The sequence below is a fragment of the Sus scrofa genome, chromosome 10 (genome assembly GCF_054392235.1).
Source record: "Sus scrofa isolate SSC_HxYL_T2T_F1_AM1 chromosome 10, Sscrofa_HxYL_maternal_Yorkshire_Landrace_v2.0, whole genome shotgun sequence".
Classification (NCBI taxonomy): Eukaryota; Metazoa; Chordata; class Mammalia; order Artiodactyla; family Suidae; genus Sus; species Sus scrofa.
This window is the reverse complement of record NC_139392.1, coordinates 79,840,161-79,861,212: the sequence shown is the minus strand read 5'-3', so window position 1 is coordinate 79,861,212 and position 21,052 is coordinate 79,840,161. Positions and strand designations below refer to the sequence as shown.

Here is a 21,052-nt window from a genome sequence, read left to right as displayed (position 1 = left end):
TGATATTAGGCGTCAGAGACTGGAGAGTCATATTGTTCCAGGGGTCAGGTGTTCGGTTTGACAGGAGCCCACTGGCAAAAAGGGATCAAAAAGGGATGCACCAGGTGGATGCCTCAAGGTGGAGGCGCTTTTTGCCAGAGTCTCAAAATAGCAAAATCATCAGTCACAGAAACTTGTAGCTCAAATGTTTAATGAGGATTGTGGGGCCCTAAGGGTCGAGAGTGTTAGCTCCCTCATCCCCCTGTGAATCTTTCCACTGACGCTGGTGCCCTTTCCATAGGTCCAGGTAGGATAGTGATCTGGGTATCTCTTTGTGACAGAATCATGAAAATTTTATGTCTCTCCCCTATTTAAATTCCCCAGCATGCTTGGACAGGCGCCTGTGGCTATTGATTGATTTCTCCTTAGGGACCGGAAAATCTTATCCCCATCTCCAGTAGTTTTTCTTCTTAAAGTAACTGTGATCACCTCAAAGGCTGAGGAGTTTGGTAAAGAGTGAGAGGTTGTGGAGGTAGGGAGTGGTTTTACACTATTAAATTCTCCTTTGTATTTGCTTTTAGTTTCAAGGGGCATGATGGCAGCTGGTGAGTTAACCAAATAAATTTCCTATGTTTCTAGCACTCACAATGCTCTATGTTATGATGTCCTCATGGGTGACACCATTTATTTCAGCTGTGGGAACCCCTTGATCCATCAGCCAGTTTGCATCCTCTGGTTGACCTTGTCTTGGCTCATACAGTAGGGACTTGCTCTGGAGAGTTCTCAGTCTGGGACATTTGCTACCAAATACAAAGATAACCTCTCAAGTTTTCACCTAGTTTTAATAAGGTGCTAGTTTCATAAGAACTGGGAGAGTTTTTCAGGGTGTTAAGAATTTATCTAGATTTCTCATTCTCCACCTTTATTGTACTGTAAATACTTTATTAGTATTGTAAATTCAACCTGAGATATTAAAAGCCTGAATACTATTAAAAATCTCAACTCTTAAGTTCTCATGGGTGTTAGTCTGTCTATGAGAAATCTCCCTGAGAGGACCAAAGCTGCCTTACAGCAATCAGGATTTGCTGCAAAAAAAGAAATGAGGTCTTTTTTTTCATCTCTTAATGAATTTAAAGTTGGCAGGATAGATAACAGGAAGTGTTGAGCTGTGAGACAGCCCAGCTATTGACATTCTTCCTTAACATACCTTCAGCTCCCCCCTTTGCTATTTTCCAAGCAAACCAGGGTTCTTGCTATTCACCTTGTGTCTGCTTATAGTGGTTGCTTGCCAGTTTCCCTGCTTTCGTGCTCACTGTAGGTGAGCAGTTCTATAACTGTTATCTGCAAAGGGTTAGAACCTTCTGTCCACTGAGGATGAATCTTAGTACTCCATTATTATGCAAGGGTGAAATTGAAGCTGACTGCCAGATTGGTGAGGAGATCCTCCTACCTGAAGGAGAGCTTTTTTTTTTTTTTAAATTCAAGTATAGTTGATGTACAGTATTGTATATGTTGCAGGTGTACAACATAGTGTTGCATAATTTTTAAAGGTTATACACCACTGATAGTTGTAAAATATTGGCTATATTCTACATGTTGTGCAGTATATCCTTGTAACCTGGAGGAGTTTTAGCAGCTGCCTCCTCAGTTCTTCCTCATTATCAGGTGATAAAATAAAGGACCATTTACTCCTTGATTGAATATACATTTGCTCAATATGTTTGTTACACATTTCCAGATTTGCAGAGACTTCCTTTACATCCATTAATCGGCCCTTGAGCTCCTTATCCTTCCTTTTCTAGAAAGTCATGTCTCTACCAGCATCACATTCCTATCACCAAACTATCAAGAGGTGTGGAAGAGTCTGTGATTTTACCCTACTTATGATTAGGAGATAAGAGAATTCTTGGTCAGAGGTGAGGTACAATTTATTACTTTTTTTTTCCAGTTAATTACTTAAAGCAACAGAAGTAGTCAGAGTCTCAGTATTTTTGCACTGTTCACCCAAGACCCAGTTTCCATCTGGCAATGCAAAATGGGCCAGGTGGCATCTGCTCATACAGGTTGTTGCATTGTGTGAGAGAAACACTGACCTTAGGACGCCTGAATCTTTCTAAATGTTCAGTAAGCGTGGTTGCCCTTTGCTCCTAAGGTAGGCATTCTGTCTTTCTAAGTGTGATCATTACACGTAAAAACCTTGAAAAGATAGTTTAGAACAGTGCGCAAGTCGTTGCCTCACTTGTAAAACATGCAGAAACAGTAGAGACTAATGTAGAATTTTCTCCTAATACATAATAATCCTCAGATTATGAGGATTAATACACTTTATTTTTCATTCACAACTAAGTCCAAAACAGATGTTCTTGAATGGCAGGCAGTTTTCTTAAAAGACACGAATCAGGAATTTAGGTTCCTTTCATCTTGTGACTCAGCTGTCTTTTCAGTGTTGTTTCTGTGACTGCTGCATTCAGTTGTATTAATCTCTGGGAGATGAAGGGGCATAAACACTCGACATTTGCGGCTATTAAGGACCAGGCCTAGAGGTGACACACATCATTTTTCATTCAGATTTCATTTGACTTGAACCCAAATGCCACATCTAACTGCAAAGGAAACTGGGAAATGTCTAGTTATACTCTGAGTTTGAAAAAGAAACGGAAGTTCCCTTCGTGGCTCAGTGGTAACAAACTCTTCTAGTATCCATAAGGACATGGGTTAGATCCCAGGCCCCACTCAGTGGGTTAAGGATCTGGCATTTGCATGAGCTGTGGTGTAGGTCACAGATGCGACTTGGATCTGCTGTTGCTGTGGCTGTGGTGTAGGCTGGCAGCTCTAGCTCCAGTTTGACCCCTAGCCTGCTAATCTCCGTATGCCACGGGTGTGGTCCTAAAAAGAAAAAAAAAAAAAAGGAAAAAGAAATGGGTTTAATGAGTTGCTAGCCATCTCTACCTCATTTTAGCCCATTCTTTTTCTTAAGCCATATGTAAAATAAAAAATCCAAACAAGGCAAAACATTTAACAATATGCAAGTTAATTGAAAAAAACAAAACAAAACAAACAAACCCATCCCAGAATCCACCATCTAGAAATAGCTGTCAATGCTAAGTAAACATTCTAGATGTTTTTTAAATATATGGATAGATAAAAAGGGTGGTTATAGCAATAAAAAATATTAAAATGACGTAATACTGTTAATTTTTTAAAAAAATATTAAAGTCAGATTTACTTGGCTATATAGAAGAAAAAGTGAAATAGAATAGGTAACAATGAACTTCATATAAAATTTCATTACAGGAGTACTCGTCATGGCGCAGTGGTTAACGAATCTGACTAGGAACCATGAGGTTGTGGGTTTGGTCCCCGCCCTTGCTCAGTGGGTTAAGGATCTGGCATTGCCGTGAGCTGTGGTGTGGGTTGCAGATATGGCTCGGATCCCGCGTTGTTGTGGCTGTGGCATAGGCCATCGGCTGTAGTTCCAATTAGGCCCCTAGCCTGGGAACCTCCATATGCCGCGGGAGCAGCCCAAGAAATAGCAAAAAGACAAAAAAAAAAAAAAAAAAAATTAATTACAGAAGATATTACCTTAAATTTATACCTTTAAATTTAAAAATAGAGTTATAAAACAAAAACAATGAGAGGTAAGTTTGTCTTTCCAGTTCAGATGCTTTTAGCTGTAACAAAGTATTGCTAAAGCAAAAGAAAATTTATTGTTTTGTGTAAGACATTCAGGGGCTTTTCTAAGATTGATTAATGTAATAATAGCCAAATTCAGTGGTGGCAAGCATTGTTGTCTATTCTGTGGTTTTCTTGGCTTTTTTAGACATGGCTGCCAGATCACTGCAGTTGTTCCAAGGGTCATAGCCTAACTTAGACTTGAGCATCTGAAGGTAGGAAGGGAATATTTTTTTAAAAGAGGGAACATTCCCAGCCTTCTCACAGAAGATTTAACCCTCTCTTATTGTTCAGACCTAAAGGAGTCTGTAGCTAGAAAGGGTAGATTTATCTAAATCTACTTAGGTACACTGTGTCGATCTCTGGGCTGGAGTATGAGAAGGATGTGAGATGGTGATTAGCCAGAAAAACCCCAGACTTTGTCTACCAGAAGGGGATTTATGTATAATTACTGCTTGGTGGCAAATCATTATGTTTTGTTTCATAATCTATATTGAGTACTAACAGTACTCCCATGCTCCTCTCATTTCCTGTCATCTGGTTTATTTGTTTTTAAAGATCTTTGTATTTTTCATGTCTGTCTGAGACATTCTCTTCTGTAAACGCAATCCTCAGAGTTGTTTTATGAATTTGTTCTGTATTTAATTTAAATTTGTTTGGTGGTCACTGTCAGTCCTTTCACCACAGCTTCTCCAGTGAGTTCCTTATATCATTGCTTAAACAGGCAGAATTTTATTGCCTAGAAACTTTTTTGAAAGAATAAGTTCTTCAGATCTGTATTCTCTGAGATTATTCTTAATAGAAAGTATTTCCTTCTTGTCCTACTTTATCGTGACTGTATATAATATCATTGGGTCATACTTTCTTTCCTCTAAGAATTCAAGCAGTGGACTTGGAGCATTGCTGTGGGGAGGACTAGGGACAGTCCTACCCCAATCCCCCCTTGCAGTCTACTAAATTTAATTCTATAGTAAGTCTTGCTATTAAACATTTTATAACTAAAATTTTCAGAATGCATTTTTTTCAGTTTTTATTTTGTGGGCTCTTGTGTTTGACTACACCCTCTGTTCCTCACTGAATTCTCTATTTTAGGGACACAAGTTATACTTAACGTTTAATTATTTTTGTGTTCTGTAGCTATTGGTTCCTCTCTAACTACTTTAGTATCTACTAGTTTTTCATTTGCATTGCTGTGATTATTTAATACCCCTTTAAAAAATTTTAACCTATAATTTTTATTTTTTCAAAATTTTTAAAAATTAATTTTATTGGAGTATAGTTGATTTAGAAAGTTGTGTTAGTTTCAGGTGTACAGCAAAGCCAGTTAAACATAAATCCATTCCTTTTCAGATTGGTTTCCCATATAGGTTATCACACATTGTTGAGTAGATTATCCTGTGCTATGCAGTTGGTCCTTAATAACGCCTTTTAAAATTTATTTATTTTTTGCTTTTTAAGGCTGCGGGTGCGGCATATGGAAGTTCCCAGGAGAGGGGTCAAATCATAGCTGCAGCTGGTGGCCTGTGCTACAGCCACAGCTACAGCAATAACAGATGCAAGCTGCATCTGTGACCTATATACTACAGCTCATGGCAATGCTAAATCCTTAACCAACTGAGCAGAGCCAGGGATTGAACGCACCATCCTTATGGATACTAGTCAGGTTCGTTGCTGCTGAGCCACAATGGGAACTCCAATGCCTTTTTTTTAAAGCAGTATTTTTATTCTCAAGAATGTTTTTTTTTCCCTTGCTTATTCTATTTACCAGTTCTGCTTTAGTTTTTAATTACTTTTGTTCTATAATCTCAGATTTTTTTAAACTTTTTTTTGTTTCATCATCTGATTCTTGAACTTTGAACTTATGTTAGAATGAGGTTTTATTTAGTATCAAGCAGTTTTGAGAAAAGTATTTATGCTGAGTTACATTTATTCCTAGGTTGAGATTTTTGGTTCTTTTATGCATGTTACACTCTTTATGTTGTTTCTCTTTTGGCTGTATGGTTTTTGTTTTTTTTTGTTTTTTTTTTGTTTTTAAGTCTTTTTTGCTGCTTCTGTAGCATGTGGAAGTTCCTGGGCGAGGGATCAAGCCCATGCCACAGTAGCAACTTGAGCCACAGCAGTGACAATGTGGGATCCTTAACCTACTGTGCCACCTGGGAACTCCTTTTTAAAAATTTTCGTTTTATATTACAGTTGATGTACAATGTTGTATTACTTTGAGGTATACAGCAAAGTGATTAAATTATACCATTGGGACTCTTTTTAGACATTTGCTTCTATAATTTAGGTAATTTTTTGAGTCTCTTCTCATCTTTTTTGAAACAAGGGTTTGGGGGCTCGTTTTGCCTCTTTGCCTCTCTTTGATGCCAGAGGGAATGACAAGGCTACAGTATAAAAGCTCAGCTGGAGTAGTATGCAGTTTTTGGTAGAACCTCTGGCTCAGCACTCTTTTATAATTTCTTGATTAAATGTTTAATACTAGGTTTTAATCTCTTAACTGCATAGGGATATCTCATTCCTATGGGAAAATAACCTCTGATTTTATATAATTCATTCCTAGCCTAGATACTTTACTTTCAAAGAGTCTGCTCTCTTTGTCCCCTCTCCCAGTTTTTTCCTGTTTCTGTACTATTTAGCCAGAGAAAGAACAAATTAAGCAGGAAAACAAAAAGAAAAGATTGCTTCTTTCCAGATTTGGGAGTTTTTCTTTTCCTTTTTTTTTTTTTTCCTAGGGCCACACCTGTGGCATATGGAAGTTCCCAGGCTAGGGGTCAAATCAGAGCTACAGCTGCCGGCCTATACTACAGCCACAGCAGTGCAGGATCGGAGCCACGTCTGTAACCTATACCACAGCTCACGGCAACGCCGGATCGTTAACCCACTGAGCAAGGCCAGGGATTGAACCCGCAACCTCATGGTTCCTGGTCGGATTCCTTAATCACCACTGCGGCACGACGGGAACTCCATTATTATTTTTTTTATTTCTGCTTTTTAGGGCCACACCCACGGCATATGGAGCTTCCCAGGCTAGGGTTTGAATCGGAGCTGTAGCTGTGGGCCTACACCACAGCCACAGCAACGTGGGATCTAAGCCATGTCTCCAACCTACGCCATAGTTCATGGCAATGCCAGATACTTAACCCACTGACCAAGGCCAGGGATCAAACCCACAACTTCATGGTTCCTAGTCGGATTCGTTTCCACTGTGCCACAACGGGAACTCCCTGATGTGACTTTAAATCACCATTTTAAAGCACTGGGAGTTATTGAATGTAGGCGCTCTTCCTTACTAGAAATTTAAATTATAATATTTGGCTTCCTGGTGAATTCTTCTTCACATTTAGAGACAATGGAATTCTTTCCTATACATGAACAAACCTTAGCTGATAATTTAGAATTTTTCTGGGGAAGTAACCTCAAGCCTGATATTGGTTTTTTTGTTTGTTTGTTTTTTACTTTATTTTTTAATTGCTCAATGAATTTGTTACATTTATAATTGTACAGTGATCATCATAATCCAATTTTATAGGAAATTTTATATGGAAATCCGATACTGGTTTTAGAATTCACTTTCTAATTTACCCCAAACATTTCTATGAGTAGTCAGTGGTTATGTGTGTACTCTGTAAAACTCTCAAATATCTACTTTCTCTGGGTCTGAGGACATGAACTTATTCTAAGTATTATTTCTACTGTCTTGTACTTCAGTTTTCCTTGGACAGTTTCTTTACCCATTCTATTTTGAATGCTAGAAATGTTGGACGTCTCTTAGTTGTTTATCTTGCTCTAAACTTACGTTAAAAACTCCTATGTTGTCCCTAGCTTCTACATGGAAAATAGTTCATTCTCAAACTAAAGCTACTTTATTTATTTAATTTTTTTGCATATAGATACAATTTATTATGGAAAACTTGTTCACATGATTATGGAGGCTAAGTTCTACATCTGCTGTCTGTAAGCTAGATAGCCAAGAAAGTCAGTGTTGTAGTTCCATTCTGAGTCCAAAGGCCTGAAAACCAGGAGAATCAATGGTGTAGATTCTAGTTCCAGTCCAAGGGTAAAAGATGTATCTCTCAACTCAGCAGTCAGGCAGAGATCTAAAGCAACTGTAAAAACAAATTTTTTGTTGCCCCCCTTTTTTCCTTAATTTTTCTTATCTCTTTATCTCTTCCTTCCCCTACTCTTTCAAATGTCCATAGATTATCACAGGGCTGTTTTTAAGGATTCAATGAGATAATATATATTTATAAACTGCAAACAGCTATAATTCCTCTTCTTCTTCTTTTTCTTTTTTTTTTCTCTGATTTTCCATATGCTAAGTTTATTGTATATTATTCAAAAATAGTTGAGTATCTCTTGATGTGGCCTCCTCTTTTTCTTCTGGAGTAGGATATCTTTTTTAAGGTTTCCGGTCCATTTGGGTGAAGATTGCTGAGCCTTTAGTTGTGAATTTTGTTGTTTTTAGGAGAGAAATTGAGCTCCAGTCCTTATATTCCACCATCTTAATCCCATCTCCCCCTTCTTCTTATTTTTATCAGCCACACCCATGGCATATGGAAGTTCCTAGGCCAGAGATTAAATCCCAGCTGCATCTGTGACCCACTCCACAGCTGTATCAATGCCAGATTATTAACCCACTTTGCCAGGCCAGGGATAGAACCACAGAGACAAGCTGAATCATTAACCCACTATGCCACAGCAGGAACTCCAGTTCTAATTATTGATTACACACAGTAATTTATTTGAGAGTGACCCTGATTGTCTTGACCTATGGCTTTATGTAAAAATATCCAGTATTTGTTTATTTCCACTGGTTGTATACAATTTATTCATTTATTTACTAAATTTATTTATTTATTGGCCACACCTGCAGCATGCAGAAGTTCCTAGGCCAGGGATCAAACCTGCACCATAGCTATAACCAGAGGCCACAGCAGTGACAGTGCTGAATCCTTAACCTGCTGAGCCATGAAAATAATATAGTTGACTCTATAGTATTATATTAGTTCTGAGTGTAGTTCATAGTGATTTGACATTTATGTACATTATGAAAGGATCACCATGAAAAGTCTAGTAACCATCTGTCCCCATACAAAATTCCTCACCGTATGTATATATATATTTAGTTTTTTAATATTTTTAATTTTTATTTTTTGCTGCTCCTGTGACAGGACCAGGAATCAAACCCATGCCATAGCAGTGAGCCAGGATGCTGCAGTAACAACACTGGATCCCCAACACACTGTGCCACAAGGGAACTACTCTCAACACTATTATTGACCATATTCCTTACACTGTATATGATACCCTCTTTGCTTATTTATGTTATGGTGAAGTTTTGTTACCCACCCTGTTCTGTTTATTCTCCGCATCTGAGTTCATTTTAGTTTTAGTTTTTAGATTCCACGTAAAACAAGTTCATGCTTACTTGTCTTTCTCTGTTGGACTTACTTAGCATAGCATAATACAGTCTAGATCCATCCATGTAAAATGGCAAGGTTTCACTTTTTAAATGGGTGGGTAATATTCCATTGTACACATGCACCTACACATACCCACACCTCACGTGCCTCTGCTTTATTCATTTATCTGTTGATGACCACTTAGGTTGCTTCTGTATCTTGGCTCTTGCAAATAATGCTGCGGTGAACATTGTGTATATGTGTTTTTGAATTAGTGTAATTGTATTCTTTAGGTAAATATTCATTAGTGAAATTGCCGAATCGTATTGCAGTTCTAGTTCTGTTTTTAATTTTTTGAGGAGTGTCCACTTTGTTTTCTTTGGGTGTTTTTGGTTTTTTTTGCTTTTTAGGGCTGCCCCTGAGGCATATAGAGGTGTCCCAGACTAGGGGTGAATCGGAGCTACAGCTGCTGGCCTATGCCACAGCCACAGGAACAGGATCCGAGCCACGTCTGTGACCTACACCACAGGTCATGGCAATGCTGGATCCTTATCCCACTGAGCAAGGCCAGGGATCGAACCTACAACCTCATGGTTACTAGTTGGATTTGTTTCTGCTGCGCCACAGCAGGAACTCCACACCTTGTTTTCTGTAGTGCCTGCACCAATTTACAGTCCCACCAGCAGTTTACAAAGGTTCTCTCTTTTTCCACGTCCTTACCAACACTTGTTACTTGTCTTTTTGATGATAGCCATTCTGACAGGTGTGAGGTGGTATCTCATTGTGGTTTTGATCTGCATTTGCCTGATGATTAGTGATGCTGACCATCTTTTTATGTGTCTGTTGACCAATCTATATGTCGTCTTTGGAAAAAATGGCTGTTCACTTTCTCTGCTCATTTAAGAATTTTCATTGAAGTATAATTGATTTATAATATTTTAATTTCTGTTATACAGAAAAGTGAATATATATATATATTTTATATCCTTTTCTATTATGCTTTGTCACAGGATATTGAATATAGTTCTCTGTGTTATGCAGTAGGATCTTTTTGTTTGTCCATCCTATTTATAATAATTTGCCTCTGCTAATCCCAAACTCCCAGCCCTTTTCTCCCCTCCCCCATTTCCCTTGGCAGCCGCAAGTCTGTTCTGCTTTATCTGTGCATCCATTTTTGTCTCCTAAATATGTTCATTTGTGTCGTATTTTAGATTCCACATATAAGTGGTGTTGTTTTTCTCTTACTGACCTACTTTGCTTAGTATGATAATCTCTACATCTATCCATGTTGCTGCAAATAGCATTATTTCATATTTTTGATGACTGAGTAGTATTCAGTTGTGTGTGTATGTGTATACACACACATGCTTACGCATATGCACACATACACCCACCCCACATCTTCTTAATCCACTCCTCTGTCGATGAACATTTTAAGTGTTTTGCATGTCTTGTCTATTGTGAATAGTGCTGCTATGAACAGGGGGCACCAGGAATTGTAGGACACTTCAAATTATAGTTTTGTTTGGGTATATGCTCAGGAGTGGGACTCCTGGATCATACGATAACTCTATTTTTAGTTTAAGGAACCTCCATGCTGTTTTTGATAGTGGCTGTATCAATTTACATTTCTCACAAACAATGTAAGAGGGTCCCCTTTCCCCCATACCCTCTTCAGCAACTTGTAGACTTTTTCATGATGTCCCTTCTCACTAGAGTGAGGTGGTACATTAGTATAGTTCTGATTTGCATTTTTCTAGTAATTAGCAATATCAAACATCTTTTCATGTGCCTGTTGGCCATCTGTATGTCTTATGATCTTCTTTTTACAGCCACACCTGTAGCATATGGAAGTTCCCGGGCCAGTGGTTGAATCAGAGCTACAGCTGTGGCCTATACCACAGCCATGGCAGCACCGGATCGGAGCCATGTCTGTGATCTACACCGCAGCTTATGGCAACGCTGGATCCGTAACCCACTGAGCTAGCATGGGAACTCCTATTTTGATGGATTTTTAAAAATCCAATGTGTGTTGCTTTAAATTTGTACTTTCTTTAATGCCCACAGCTCAATTGTAAATTCTAGTCTTGTTTCAGTTATCTATGTTTTTTTAATTTTTTTTAATTAAAAAATTTTTTTGTTTTGTTTTGTTTTGTGTCTTTTCAGGGCCCCACCCATAGCATATGGAGGTTCCCAGGCTAGGGATTGAATTGGAGCTACAGCTGCTGGCCTACACCACAGCTCATGGCAACGCCAGATCCTTAACCCACTGATCGAGGTCAGGGATCAAACCCTGAAACCTTATGGTTCCTAGTCGGGTTTGTTTCCTCTGCACCATGATGGGAACTCCTGTCAGTTATCTGTGTTACTTGATAAACTACCTGACAACTTTTACTGGCTTATAACAGGCAGGGCTCAGCACAAACAATTCATCTTTCTTCCACATGATATCAACTGGGTTGCTCATGAGGCTGCACTCAGCTGGTGTCTGGCTGGGTGATCCAAGATAGTGTTATTTACATATCTGGAGTGAGATGATGCTGGCTGTGGCTGGGGTACATCAGTTCTTCTCCATATGGCCTCTTTCTCCACTTGGCTTCTCTATCAGGAGAGAATCAAACTTACTCTTTACATGATGACTGGGGTCTAAAGGGGCAAAGGTGAAAGCTGTACAAGACTTCTCAAGGCTCTAAGGCTCCTGAACTTGGACATGACATCCTATTTCAAAGACATGGAGGCTTTTTTTTTTTTTTTTTTTTTTTCCTTTGTGGTTGTTAATATGATCTGTCACAGTTAAAATCACTTCATGGTAACAAAATTTCATATTAAGTTGGAATAAAAACTATAACTCTTATTTCATGTTTTCTTTTCACTTATGTATTAAAGACTGCAGTCAAGAAATAGCTTATGTACTTAAATCAGGAATTAAAAGCAAAAATTGGCAGTTCTTGGGTATTACAGTAAAATGTCTATCCCTAATTTTTATGCTTTTTGTTTTGCTGGTATATAATTTCTTTTAGAGCAAGGTCAGTGATATTATTCTTTCATGCCTTGAATAGATTAAGTGCTCTGAATGGTTAAATTTAAGTACTGTGGGAAGTAAGTTGAATTAATTCTTTAAATAGTAGTAAACTTCACTCTTAGTACTGACTCTTAGCTACTGATTCAAACAATTGAGAACAAAGTGGTTAAAATTTTTTGACATTAAATAAAATTGGCCTCCTAATATATAATGATTATTTATTTATTTATTTATTTTTTTTTGCCTTTTCTAGGACTGCTCCCAAGGCACATGGAGGTTCCCCGGCTAGGGGTCGAATCGGAGCTGTAGCTGCCAGCTTACACCAGAGCCACAGCAACGTTGGATCCGAGCCGCATCTGCGACCTACACATCTCATGGCAATGCCAGATCCTTAACCCACTGAGCATGGCCAGGAATCAAACCTGCAATTTCATGGTTCTCAGTCGGATTCGTTAACCACTGAGCTACGACGGGAACTCCTTTAATTAATTTCTTCTTAATTGAATTCCTTTTTATATTTCAGTCCATCAGTTTTAGCAGAGATAACTAATTCATCTATTTTTTGAGTAAACCTCAGAAAGAATTTCTTGACCAAGTTTCTCTGCCCTGGATTGTATTGTAGTTTGTGGGCCATAAAATTTAATGCTTGGTGATGGAGACTCCCACACCATTATAGTGTGACAGTGCATGTCAGAGTACTGTGTAAACCTTAAATTGCTGTTTATAAAATGCATACAAGATCATTAGGCATTTTTTAATAGAACAAATATAAAGTTTGCCAGATGTAGCAAATAATTGTAGAAATCAGTTGTTTATATAGTATTTTACGTTGGTCAAGGATAAGGGAACTGCAGTCACCATAAAGTACCTTATATTAGTATTAAATGTATAGTAGTATATATAGTAATACTGTAGGAATTTTACTAGTATTGTTTTTATATACAATAGTATGGTTAGAAGTGATTTAGTTATTTTTGAAAAGTATTTGTGGACATTTTAAATTAAATATAATTGTAAAGCAACCTTATCTTTATTGTGTATATATGGTTTATGATTTAAATTAAAATTGGGAGTTCCCATAATGGCTCAGTGGTTAATGAACCCAACTAGTATCCATGAGGATGTGGGTTCGAGTCCTGGCCTTGCTGAGTGGGTTAAGGATTTGGCATTGCCATGAGCTGTGACATAGGTCACAGATGCGGCTCGGATCCTGTATTGCTGTGACTGTGGTATGGGCTGGCAGCTGTAGCTCCGATTCGACCCCTAACCTGGAAACTTCCATATGCTGCAGGTGTGGCCTTGAAAAGACCAAAATAAATAAATTTATTTAAATTGGATTTTACTTTTTTTCATTTGTAGAAATATAAAGAAAAGGACAAACACAAACAGAAACACAAGAAGCAGCCAGAACCATCACCTGCATTGGTTCCTTCCTTGACTGTTACTACAGAAAAAGTAAGTTTTAAGTGTCACGTTTTGTTTTACATGACAACTAGCTATATGTTGACTTTTCGCCTTTAACTAGTTAGGTGCTAAATCCTGAAGTTACTGGAGGAAGGGTCCTGGTTCCTTGTAACTATATCCACCTCTCTAACTATGTTATGCACTTTAGCTTTCCCATTCTTAGTCCTTTATCCTACCTTCTGTTTATTCTGTGCTTATTTCTGAAGAATGTGAGGATATCAAGTAGGGGACCTCATTGAGATGAAGACCTTGAGCTCTTCAGTGGGCTTGGTCCATCTATGATTTCAGATTCTGGGTTTACCACTTACTGGCCAAGCTCTTAGGTCAGTTAACTTCTTTGTGACTCATTTTCATCACAATGAAAATGAGTAGAGGGGGAGGTAATTGTTGGAATTGAACGAGATGATACATGTAAAGCAGTAAGAACTGTGTATGGTTCATAGTAGAGAGGGTATTATTTAGTAAATGTTATATTGAGATTATTATCGGAGCTCTCTTGTGGCAGAGCGGGTTAAGGGGATTAAGGATCTGGCATTGTCACTGAAGCAGCTTAGGTCGCTGCTCTGGTGTGAGTTTGATTCCTGGTCTGGGAACTTCTATATGTCAAGTGTACAGCTAAAAAAAAAAAAAAAAAATCACCCCATGGTTAACATGAAATCAAGTGTAGACAAAGACAGGTGACTGGGACAGAGTAAGAAAGGGAGGAGGGAGTGCAGTAGGAGATGAGGCCCAGGTGAGAGACCACTCACGTAGGGCTGTACAAGCCAATGGAAGGACTTAGTTTTTAGTCAGAGTGAAAAGTGAGCCATTGGAGAGTTCTGAACTGAGTTGTAACATGGTCTTAGTTGGGTTTTGTAAGGACCTGTGGCTACTTCATTGAGATGGACTACAGAGAGTCAAGAATGAAAGAGGTTATTGCAATAATCCAGAGACAGAGGGAGGGTGGTGAGAAGTGATGAGATTTTGAATACATTTAGAAGTTGAACTCACATAGCATAAGATAAGATATAGATGAGAAAGGTGTAAGAGAAAACATATATGAAAAACTATGGGCATGGTAGATTGAGGGGAATATGAGGAATTCACTTTGGGATGTGATATTTATGTTCTATTGCTGCCTGAAAATTTTACCACAAATTTAGCCATTTAAAGTAACGTAAACTTATTATCTAACCATTCTGTAGGCTGAAAGTGTGGATGGGCTCAGCTCATTTCTCTGTTCTGGGTCTCTCACAGCTAAAGTGCAGATAATGGCTGGCCTGAGTTTTTATCTGGGAGAGTCAGATGGTTGGATTTGTGTTCATAGGACTGAGCTGCCTATTTCCTTGATAGCTGTCAGCTGGGTTCCCCTCTTGGCTTCTTGGGGCTCTCATCAGTCCTTGCACATATGTCCTTCCATCTCAGAGCCATCAAAGGCATGTTGAATCCTTCGTACCCTTCGAATCTTTCTGACATCTCTGCAATATCTCTCTGTTTCTGGCCAGAGAAAACTTTCTTCTTTTAAGGGCTTATGTGATTAGATTAGGCCTACCTGGAAAATCTGGGAAATCTGCCTGTTTTAAAGTTTGTAACTTTAATTACATTAAAATAGTCCCTTTGGGGAGTTCCCATTGTGGCTCAGCAGTAACAAACCTGACTGGTTTCCATGAAGATGCAGGTTCGATCCCTGGCCTCACTCAGTGGGTTAAGGATTCGGGGTTAACATGAGCTGTGGTCTAGTCATAGATGTGGCTCGGATCTGGTATTGCTGTGGCTATATGGCTGTGGTGTGGGCTGGCAGCTGCAGCTCGGGTTTGGGCCCTATCCTGGAAACTTTGATGTGCCACGGATGTGGCCCTAAAAAGAAGGAAAAAAAAATAGTCCCTTTTGCAATGTAACATAACATAGCACAGGTTTCAGGAATTCGAATGTGGACATTTTCAGGGCTGTTCTGCCTATGCTGCAGTTGAGATATTTATTAGACATCCGGGTAGAAATGTTGATTATCCAGTTAATTATCATAGTCTGATATTCAGGAAGGAGGTTCAAACTTTGGATATAAATTTGGGAATTATATGCATATAGAGTTATTTAAAGCCATGAGAGTGGATGAAGTTATCAGTAGAGGAGAGAGTGCAGGGTAGAGAGGGGAAGAGTTTTTAGGAGGTCCTGGAGGCTCCAATGTTGAGAGATTTGGAAGAAGAGGTACAACCAGCAATGAAGACTGAGAAGAGGAGGCCATCGTGAGGAAAGAAACCCAAGAGAGTGATATGTTGGAAGCAAATTTAAGGAAAAGGAAATAAGCTAACTGTGTCATTTAATAATATGGGGACTAGCCATTGTATTTAGTCATATGGTGATCATTAGCAACCTTGACGAACAGTTTTAATGTACTAGTGAAGACAAATGTCTGATTAGAGTGAGTGTGAGAGAGAATACAAGGAAAGTCAGAGAGTATAAGTAATTTCTTTGAGGAGCTTTGCTGTAAAGAAGAGCAGAGAAATCAGTGATAATTGATCAGGAAGTGGAGATAAGAAAGGGTATTTTTTTAAATGAAATAAATAATAGCATGTTTTTTGTGTTAGTGGGAATGATCTAATAGAGAGGAGGAAGTAATAATATAGAACACAGGAAAATTGCTGGATCGATGTCCTTAAGAATGTGAGAAGGGATGGGAGCTATTGGTAAGTAGGAAAATTGGCTTTTGTAACAGAAGGGAAGGCAGAAGATCAGGAATTGTGCGCTGGGCATGGACAGATGTGGCGGGAATTTGTGGAAATCTCTTCTGATAATTTCAGATTTTCTCAGTGGAGAACAGAGTTAACAGATGTGAGGATGAGAGCGGGGTGATAAAGAGATTGGAGAAAAGAAGGGACTGATACAGTTAACTAAAATAATGGAAAAGAAAATTGATAGGGAAATGTGGTATGATTGCTAGGTAGCCACAAGATTTCACTGTAAGTTCCTAGTCAAGAACTTACTGTGACGAGCTTGCCCAGCTTTGTATTTTTTCCCAGTCACGTCCATCTGTGAAAGATGTGGATACAGAGTAGGATTTAATCAGGTCATTATTGTGTGATATGAGTACAGTGAAGGATTTGAGAGCAAAAGAAGTTATAAAGATGCATCATATTTAAGCTCAATAGATAGGGAGGTGAGGACAATAGGGAATAATGAAAGATACTAATAATTAATGGTCAAATATTTGTAGTTTCTTCTGGAATTAAGGGTTTGCTAGAGTAGTGGTAAATGAGAAATTTGAGTGGTGGTCAGAGACTAGGATGTATGAAGTAGAGATTATTGAAGGTTGTAACTATTTGGTAATGTCAGAGTGTAGGTGTGAGAGGTAGAAGATCAGATCATTGCAGGTGAAGCCATCTCGGAGATTAGAGGTTATAAAAAAATCGTATAGATATATATTGAAATCTCTGAAAAATAAGATGGAGGAGTATTGGTGGCTGACATTAATGTAAGTCCTAAGACACTAAATGGCAAACTTTTTCTGTCAAGGACAAGGTAGTAAATATTTTAGGGTTTGTGGGCCACATTGGCTCTGTCTAGTATTCAACTCTGTGCTGTTATAGCACAAAAATAGCCATAGACAGTTTGTAAAACAAATGAATGTGGCAGTGTTCCCATAAAGCTTTATCATGGACACCGAAATTTGAATTTTATGTAATTTTCACGTCATGAAATATTCCTTTTTTTTCAACCATTTGAAGATATTAAAATCATTCTTCACTCTAGAGCCTTACAAAAATAGGTGGATGACTAGAGAGCTCATACTTTGCCAAATTCTGCCCTAAGGGATTGATGATAATTTTAACAGTGAGATCTAGTGATAAGATCTAGTATTTTGAGATTTTATACTTGGAGGGCTTGAAAGAGAGTTTTTTTTTTTTTTGTTATTGTTTTCTTTCTTTTCTTTTCTTTTAATGATTTCCATCATAGCTGGTTTACAGTGTTCTGTCAGTTTTCTACTATACAGCAAGGTGACCCAGTCGCACATATATCATTCTTTTTCTTACATTATCATGCTTCATCACAAGTGACCAGACATAGTTCCCAGTGCTATACAGCAGGATCTCGTTGCTTATTCATTCCAAAGACTATAGTTTGCATCTATTAACCCCAAATTCCCAGTCCCTCCTACTCCCTCCCCTTCCCTCTTGGCAGCCACAAGTCTGTTCTCCATGTCCATGAGTTTCTTTTCTGTGGAAAGGTTCATTTGTGCAGTACTTTAGATTCCAGATATAAGTGATACCATATGGTATTTGTCTTTCTCTTTCTTAGTTCACTTAGTATGAGAGTCTCTAGTTCTGTCTGTGTTGCTGCACAGGCATTATTTTGTTCTTTTTTATGGCTGAGTAGTATTCCATTGTGTATATATACCACATCTTCTTAATGCATTCATCTCTTGATGAACATTTAGGTTGTTTCCATGTCTTGGCTATTGTGAATAGTGATGCAATGAACATGTGGGTGCATGTGTCTTCTTCAAGGAAGGTTTTGTCTGGGTATATGCCCAAGAGTGGGATTGCTGGGTGATGTGGTAGTTCTATATTTAGCTTTCTAAGGTACCTCCATACTGTTTTCCATAGTGATTGTACCAGTTTACATTCCCACCAACAGTTCAGGAGGGTTCCTTTTTCTCCATACCCTCTCCAGCATTTGTTATTTGTGGACTTATTAATGATAGCCATTCTGACTGGTGTGAGAGAAAGTGATTTAGAATCAGCATCGAAGAGCAAGAACACCCACTCCACCTGCATACCCAGTAAAACCAGAGCTGCTGGAATAGAGTGGCCATTACTTTGAAAAAGCTATGGGGTAGACAGGATGTTCAGAGTGACCTAGGATTTTGTTAGAGCAAGAATTTGCAGGGAATGTTCTGAGAAAAGGTTGAGTTTAATATATAGCAGCTTTTCCTGAAAATGCGGAGTTCCAGAGAGTACATTGGAAAGGGTTTTAGCTGTTGGGGTTGAGGGAGGAGAAGGTACGGACAAAGTATTCATGGCTGAGTGGGAAAGAAGCAGGTGAAGATCAACCTGGAGTCTGGGCTTTCTGTCGGTAACTGTCTTTTGATAAAATCATAATCCGATTAACCCACATAGATTTATTTTATTTCTTTTTTTGCCTTTTCTAGGGCCGCACCCGGGGCATTCGGAGGTTCCCAGGCTAGGGGTTGAATCAGAGCTGTAGCCGCCAGCCTACACCAGAGCCACAGCAACACTGGATCCTAGCCACCTACACTCCAGATCACGGCAACGCCGGATCCTTAACCCACTGAGCAAGGCCAGGGATCGAATCTGCAACCTCATGGTTCCTAGTCAAATTAGTTAACCACTGCGCCATGATGGGAACTCCATAACCGTCATAGATTTAAAACAGGTAATTGACCCTGTGGATGGATGGTGGAAGATATGGGCCGTAGATTCCTTTTAGGACAGTGTTACTTTACTGTTGGTTCACCACTCCTTTTTTGCCTTCAGTTGATGGAAATTTAGGAATAGATCAAGGAATGCAAGCGTGAGTTTTATTCTGAGCTCCAAGGCTCCTTTTAGATGCTGTGGTTAAAATTAGAGCACATTTAAATTGAGAGTCACAGGGAACTTTAATTCACTGTTGCAATTTTTAAATACCTGTACTGCATAGCCAGTTTTGATTGTACATTTTTGAACTTTGTATTTTCTGTTTCTTATACCTTAAGACAAAATCCCATTCTATTTCTTTACTAACTTAGAATTGACTCTGCTCATCTTAAAATTTTTAATTATACTTTTTCTTTGACTAGTTTTTAACTCCTTTTTTGATTCTAAACAGTTTTCAAACTGAAATTTTTTTTTCATTTTTTATGTTTTCTTGAGGTATAGTTCATGTACAAGGTTGTAATAATTTCTGCTATAGAACAAAGTGGTTCAGATTCTTTTCCTACACAGATTATCACAGAATTTTGGGTGGAGTTCTCTGTGCTATCCAGCAGGTCCCCATTGACCAGTCGTCTACTAGAAGTTCACGGCAAGTCATTATCATGTCAGTATGGTATTATTGTAATCTTTTAAACACTGTGGTTATAATTTATCAGTGTAATATTTTCAAATAAGTCATTGATAACCATGGTAGTGGACTACCGGTGATACATACATAAAAATTGCTAGAAAAAAAAAATAAAACCCCAAAACTAAAAGAAAAGTGGCTAGGAACAAAGTAGGATTTCATTTTAATCATTAAGCCTGTACATATGTGTCCATCCTGGGAAACATAGCTTGTTGTTTCTGTCACTTGGAGGTTTAGGTCTTTAAAGATTTACTTTTAAAGAAATCTTTAGAACTTTTAGGTTACTAAGAAATCCACTCTGCTTTTAGTAGATACCAGTCTATTTTTTTTCTTGTATTATTCAGCAACACAATATGCTTGAATACTGATTATCCTTAAACAGATTTTTTTTTTGAAACCTAATTTTTAAGGAAACACAATAATCTTAGGATAATAAAGGTATTAAAGAATTTATTGCATCAAATACATAAAACCTTCTGTTAGCTTTTTCGAGGTACATTCCCTGGCCCAGGAACTTTGACATGTGGCAAAAAAATATATAAATAAGGGAGTTCCCATTGTGGCTCAGTGGTACCAAACCGAACTAGTATTCAGGAAGATGCAGGTTTGATCCCTGGCCTTCCTCAGTGGGTTTAGGGTCCAGCATTGCCATAAGCTGTGGTGTTCGCTGCAGATGCGGCTAGGATCTGGTGTGGCTGAAGTGTAGGCCGGCAGCTACAGTTCTCATTCAACCCCTAGCCTGGGAACTTCCATATGCCGCTATGTGGCCCTAAAAAGCTGTGTGTGTGTTTGTGTATGAAAATCTGATAAATTTGTGAAATCCTTAACCACAATGTAATCCCAATGTAATCCCCTTCTTTCTTCCCACCACTACCCTTCCCCAGGCAACTATTGTTCTGCTTTCTGTCACTGTAAAATTAGTTTGAATCTTCTAAAATGTTAAAAATGAGGAAACATATAGTATGTACATTCTTTTATCTCCCTTCCTTCACTCAACGTAGTTATTTTGAGACTCATCTATATATGTATGAAGAGTTCATTCCTTTTTACCATGGACTACTACTCTGTTGTATGGACATACCACCATTTGTTTATCCATTCAGCAGTTGATGCACATGTTTCTAGTTTTGGGTTATTATGAATAAAGCTGCTAGAACATTGTACGGTGTTTGTAAGGATATATACTTTAATTTTTCTTGCATAAATACCAAGGACTGGAATAGCCGGGTCACATGGGAGGTGTATCCTTAATTATTTAAATGCTGTCAGACTATTTTCCAAAGTGATTATACCATTTAACAATTCCACCAGCAGTGTATAAGATTAATTTTAGCCGTTCTAGTTGGGTATGTAGTGGTGAATTATTGTGGGTTTTTTTTTAAGGGCTGCGCCTGTGGCACATGGAAGTTTCCAGACTAGGGGTTGAATTGGAGCTGCTGCTGCTGGCCTGTGCCACAGCCACAGCAATGCCAGATCC

At 38.4% G+C, this 21,052-nt stretch overlaps 1 protein-coding gene across 50 annotated transcripts in view; it reads left to right on the top strand.

Annotated features, from left to right (window-relative positions):
- MLLT10 (MLLT10 histone lysine methyltransferase DOT1L cofactor) overlaps positions 1-21,052 on the top strand; it is a 244,119-nt gene that overhangs the window by 132,285 nt on the left and 90,782 nt on the right. For all 50 annotated transcript variants that reach the window (XM_084980343.1, XM_084980363.1, XM_084980336.1 and 47 more), the window contains one exon: positions 13,435-13,530. In XM_084980343.1, coding sequence (XP_084836469.1) covers positions 13,435-13,530 — 96 coding nt within the window. The remainder of the gene's footprint in view (positions 1-13,434; positions 13,531-21,052) is intronic.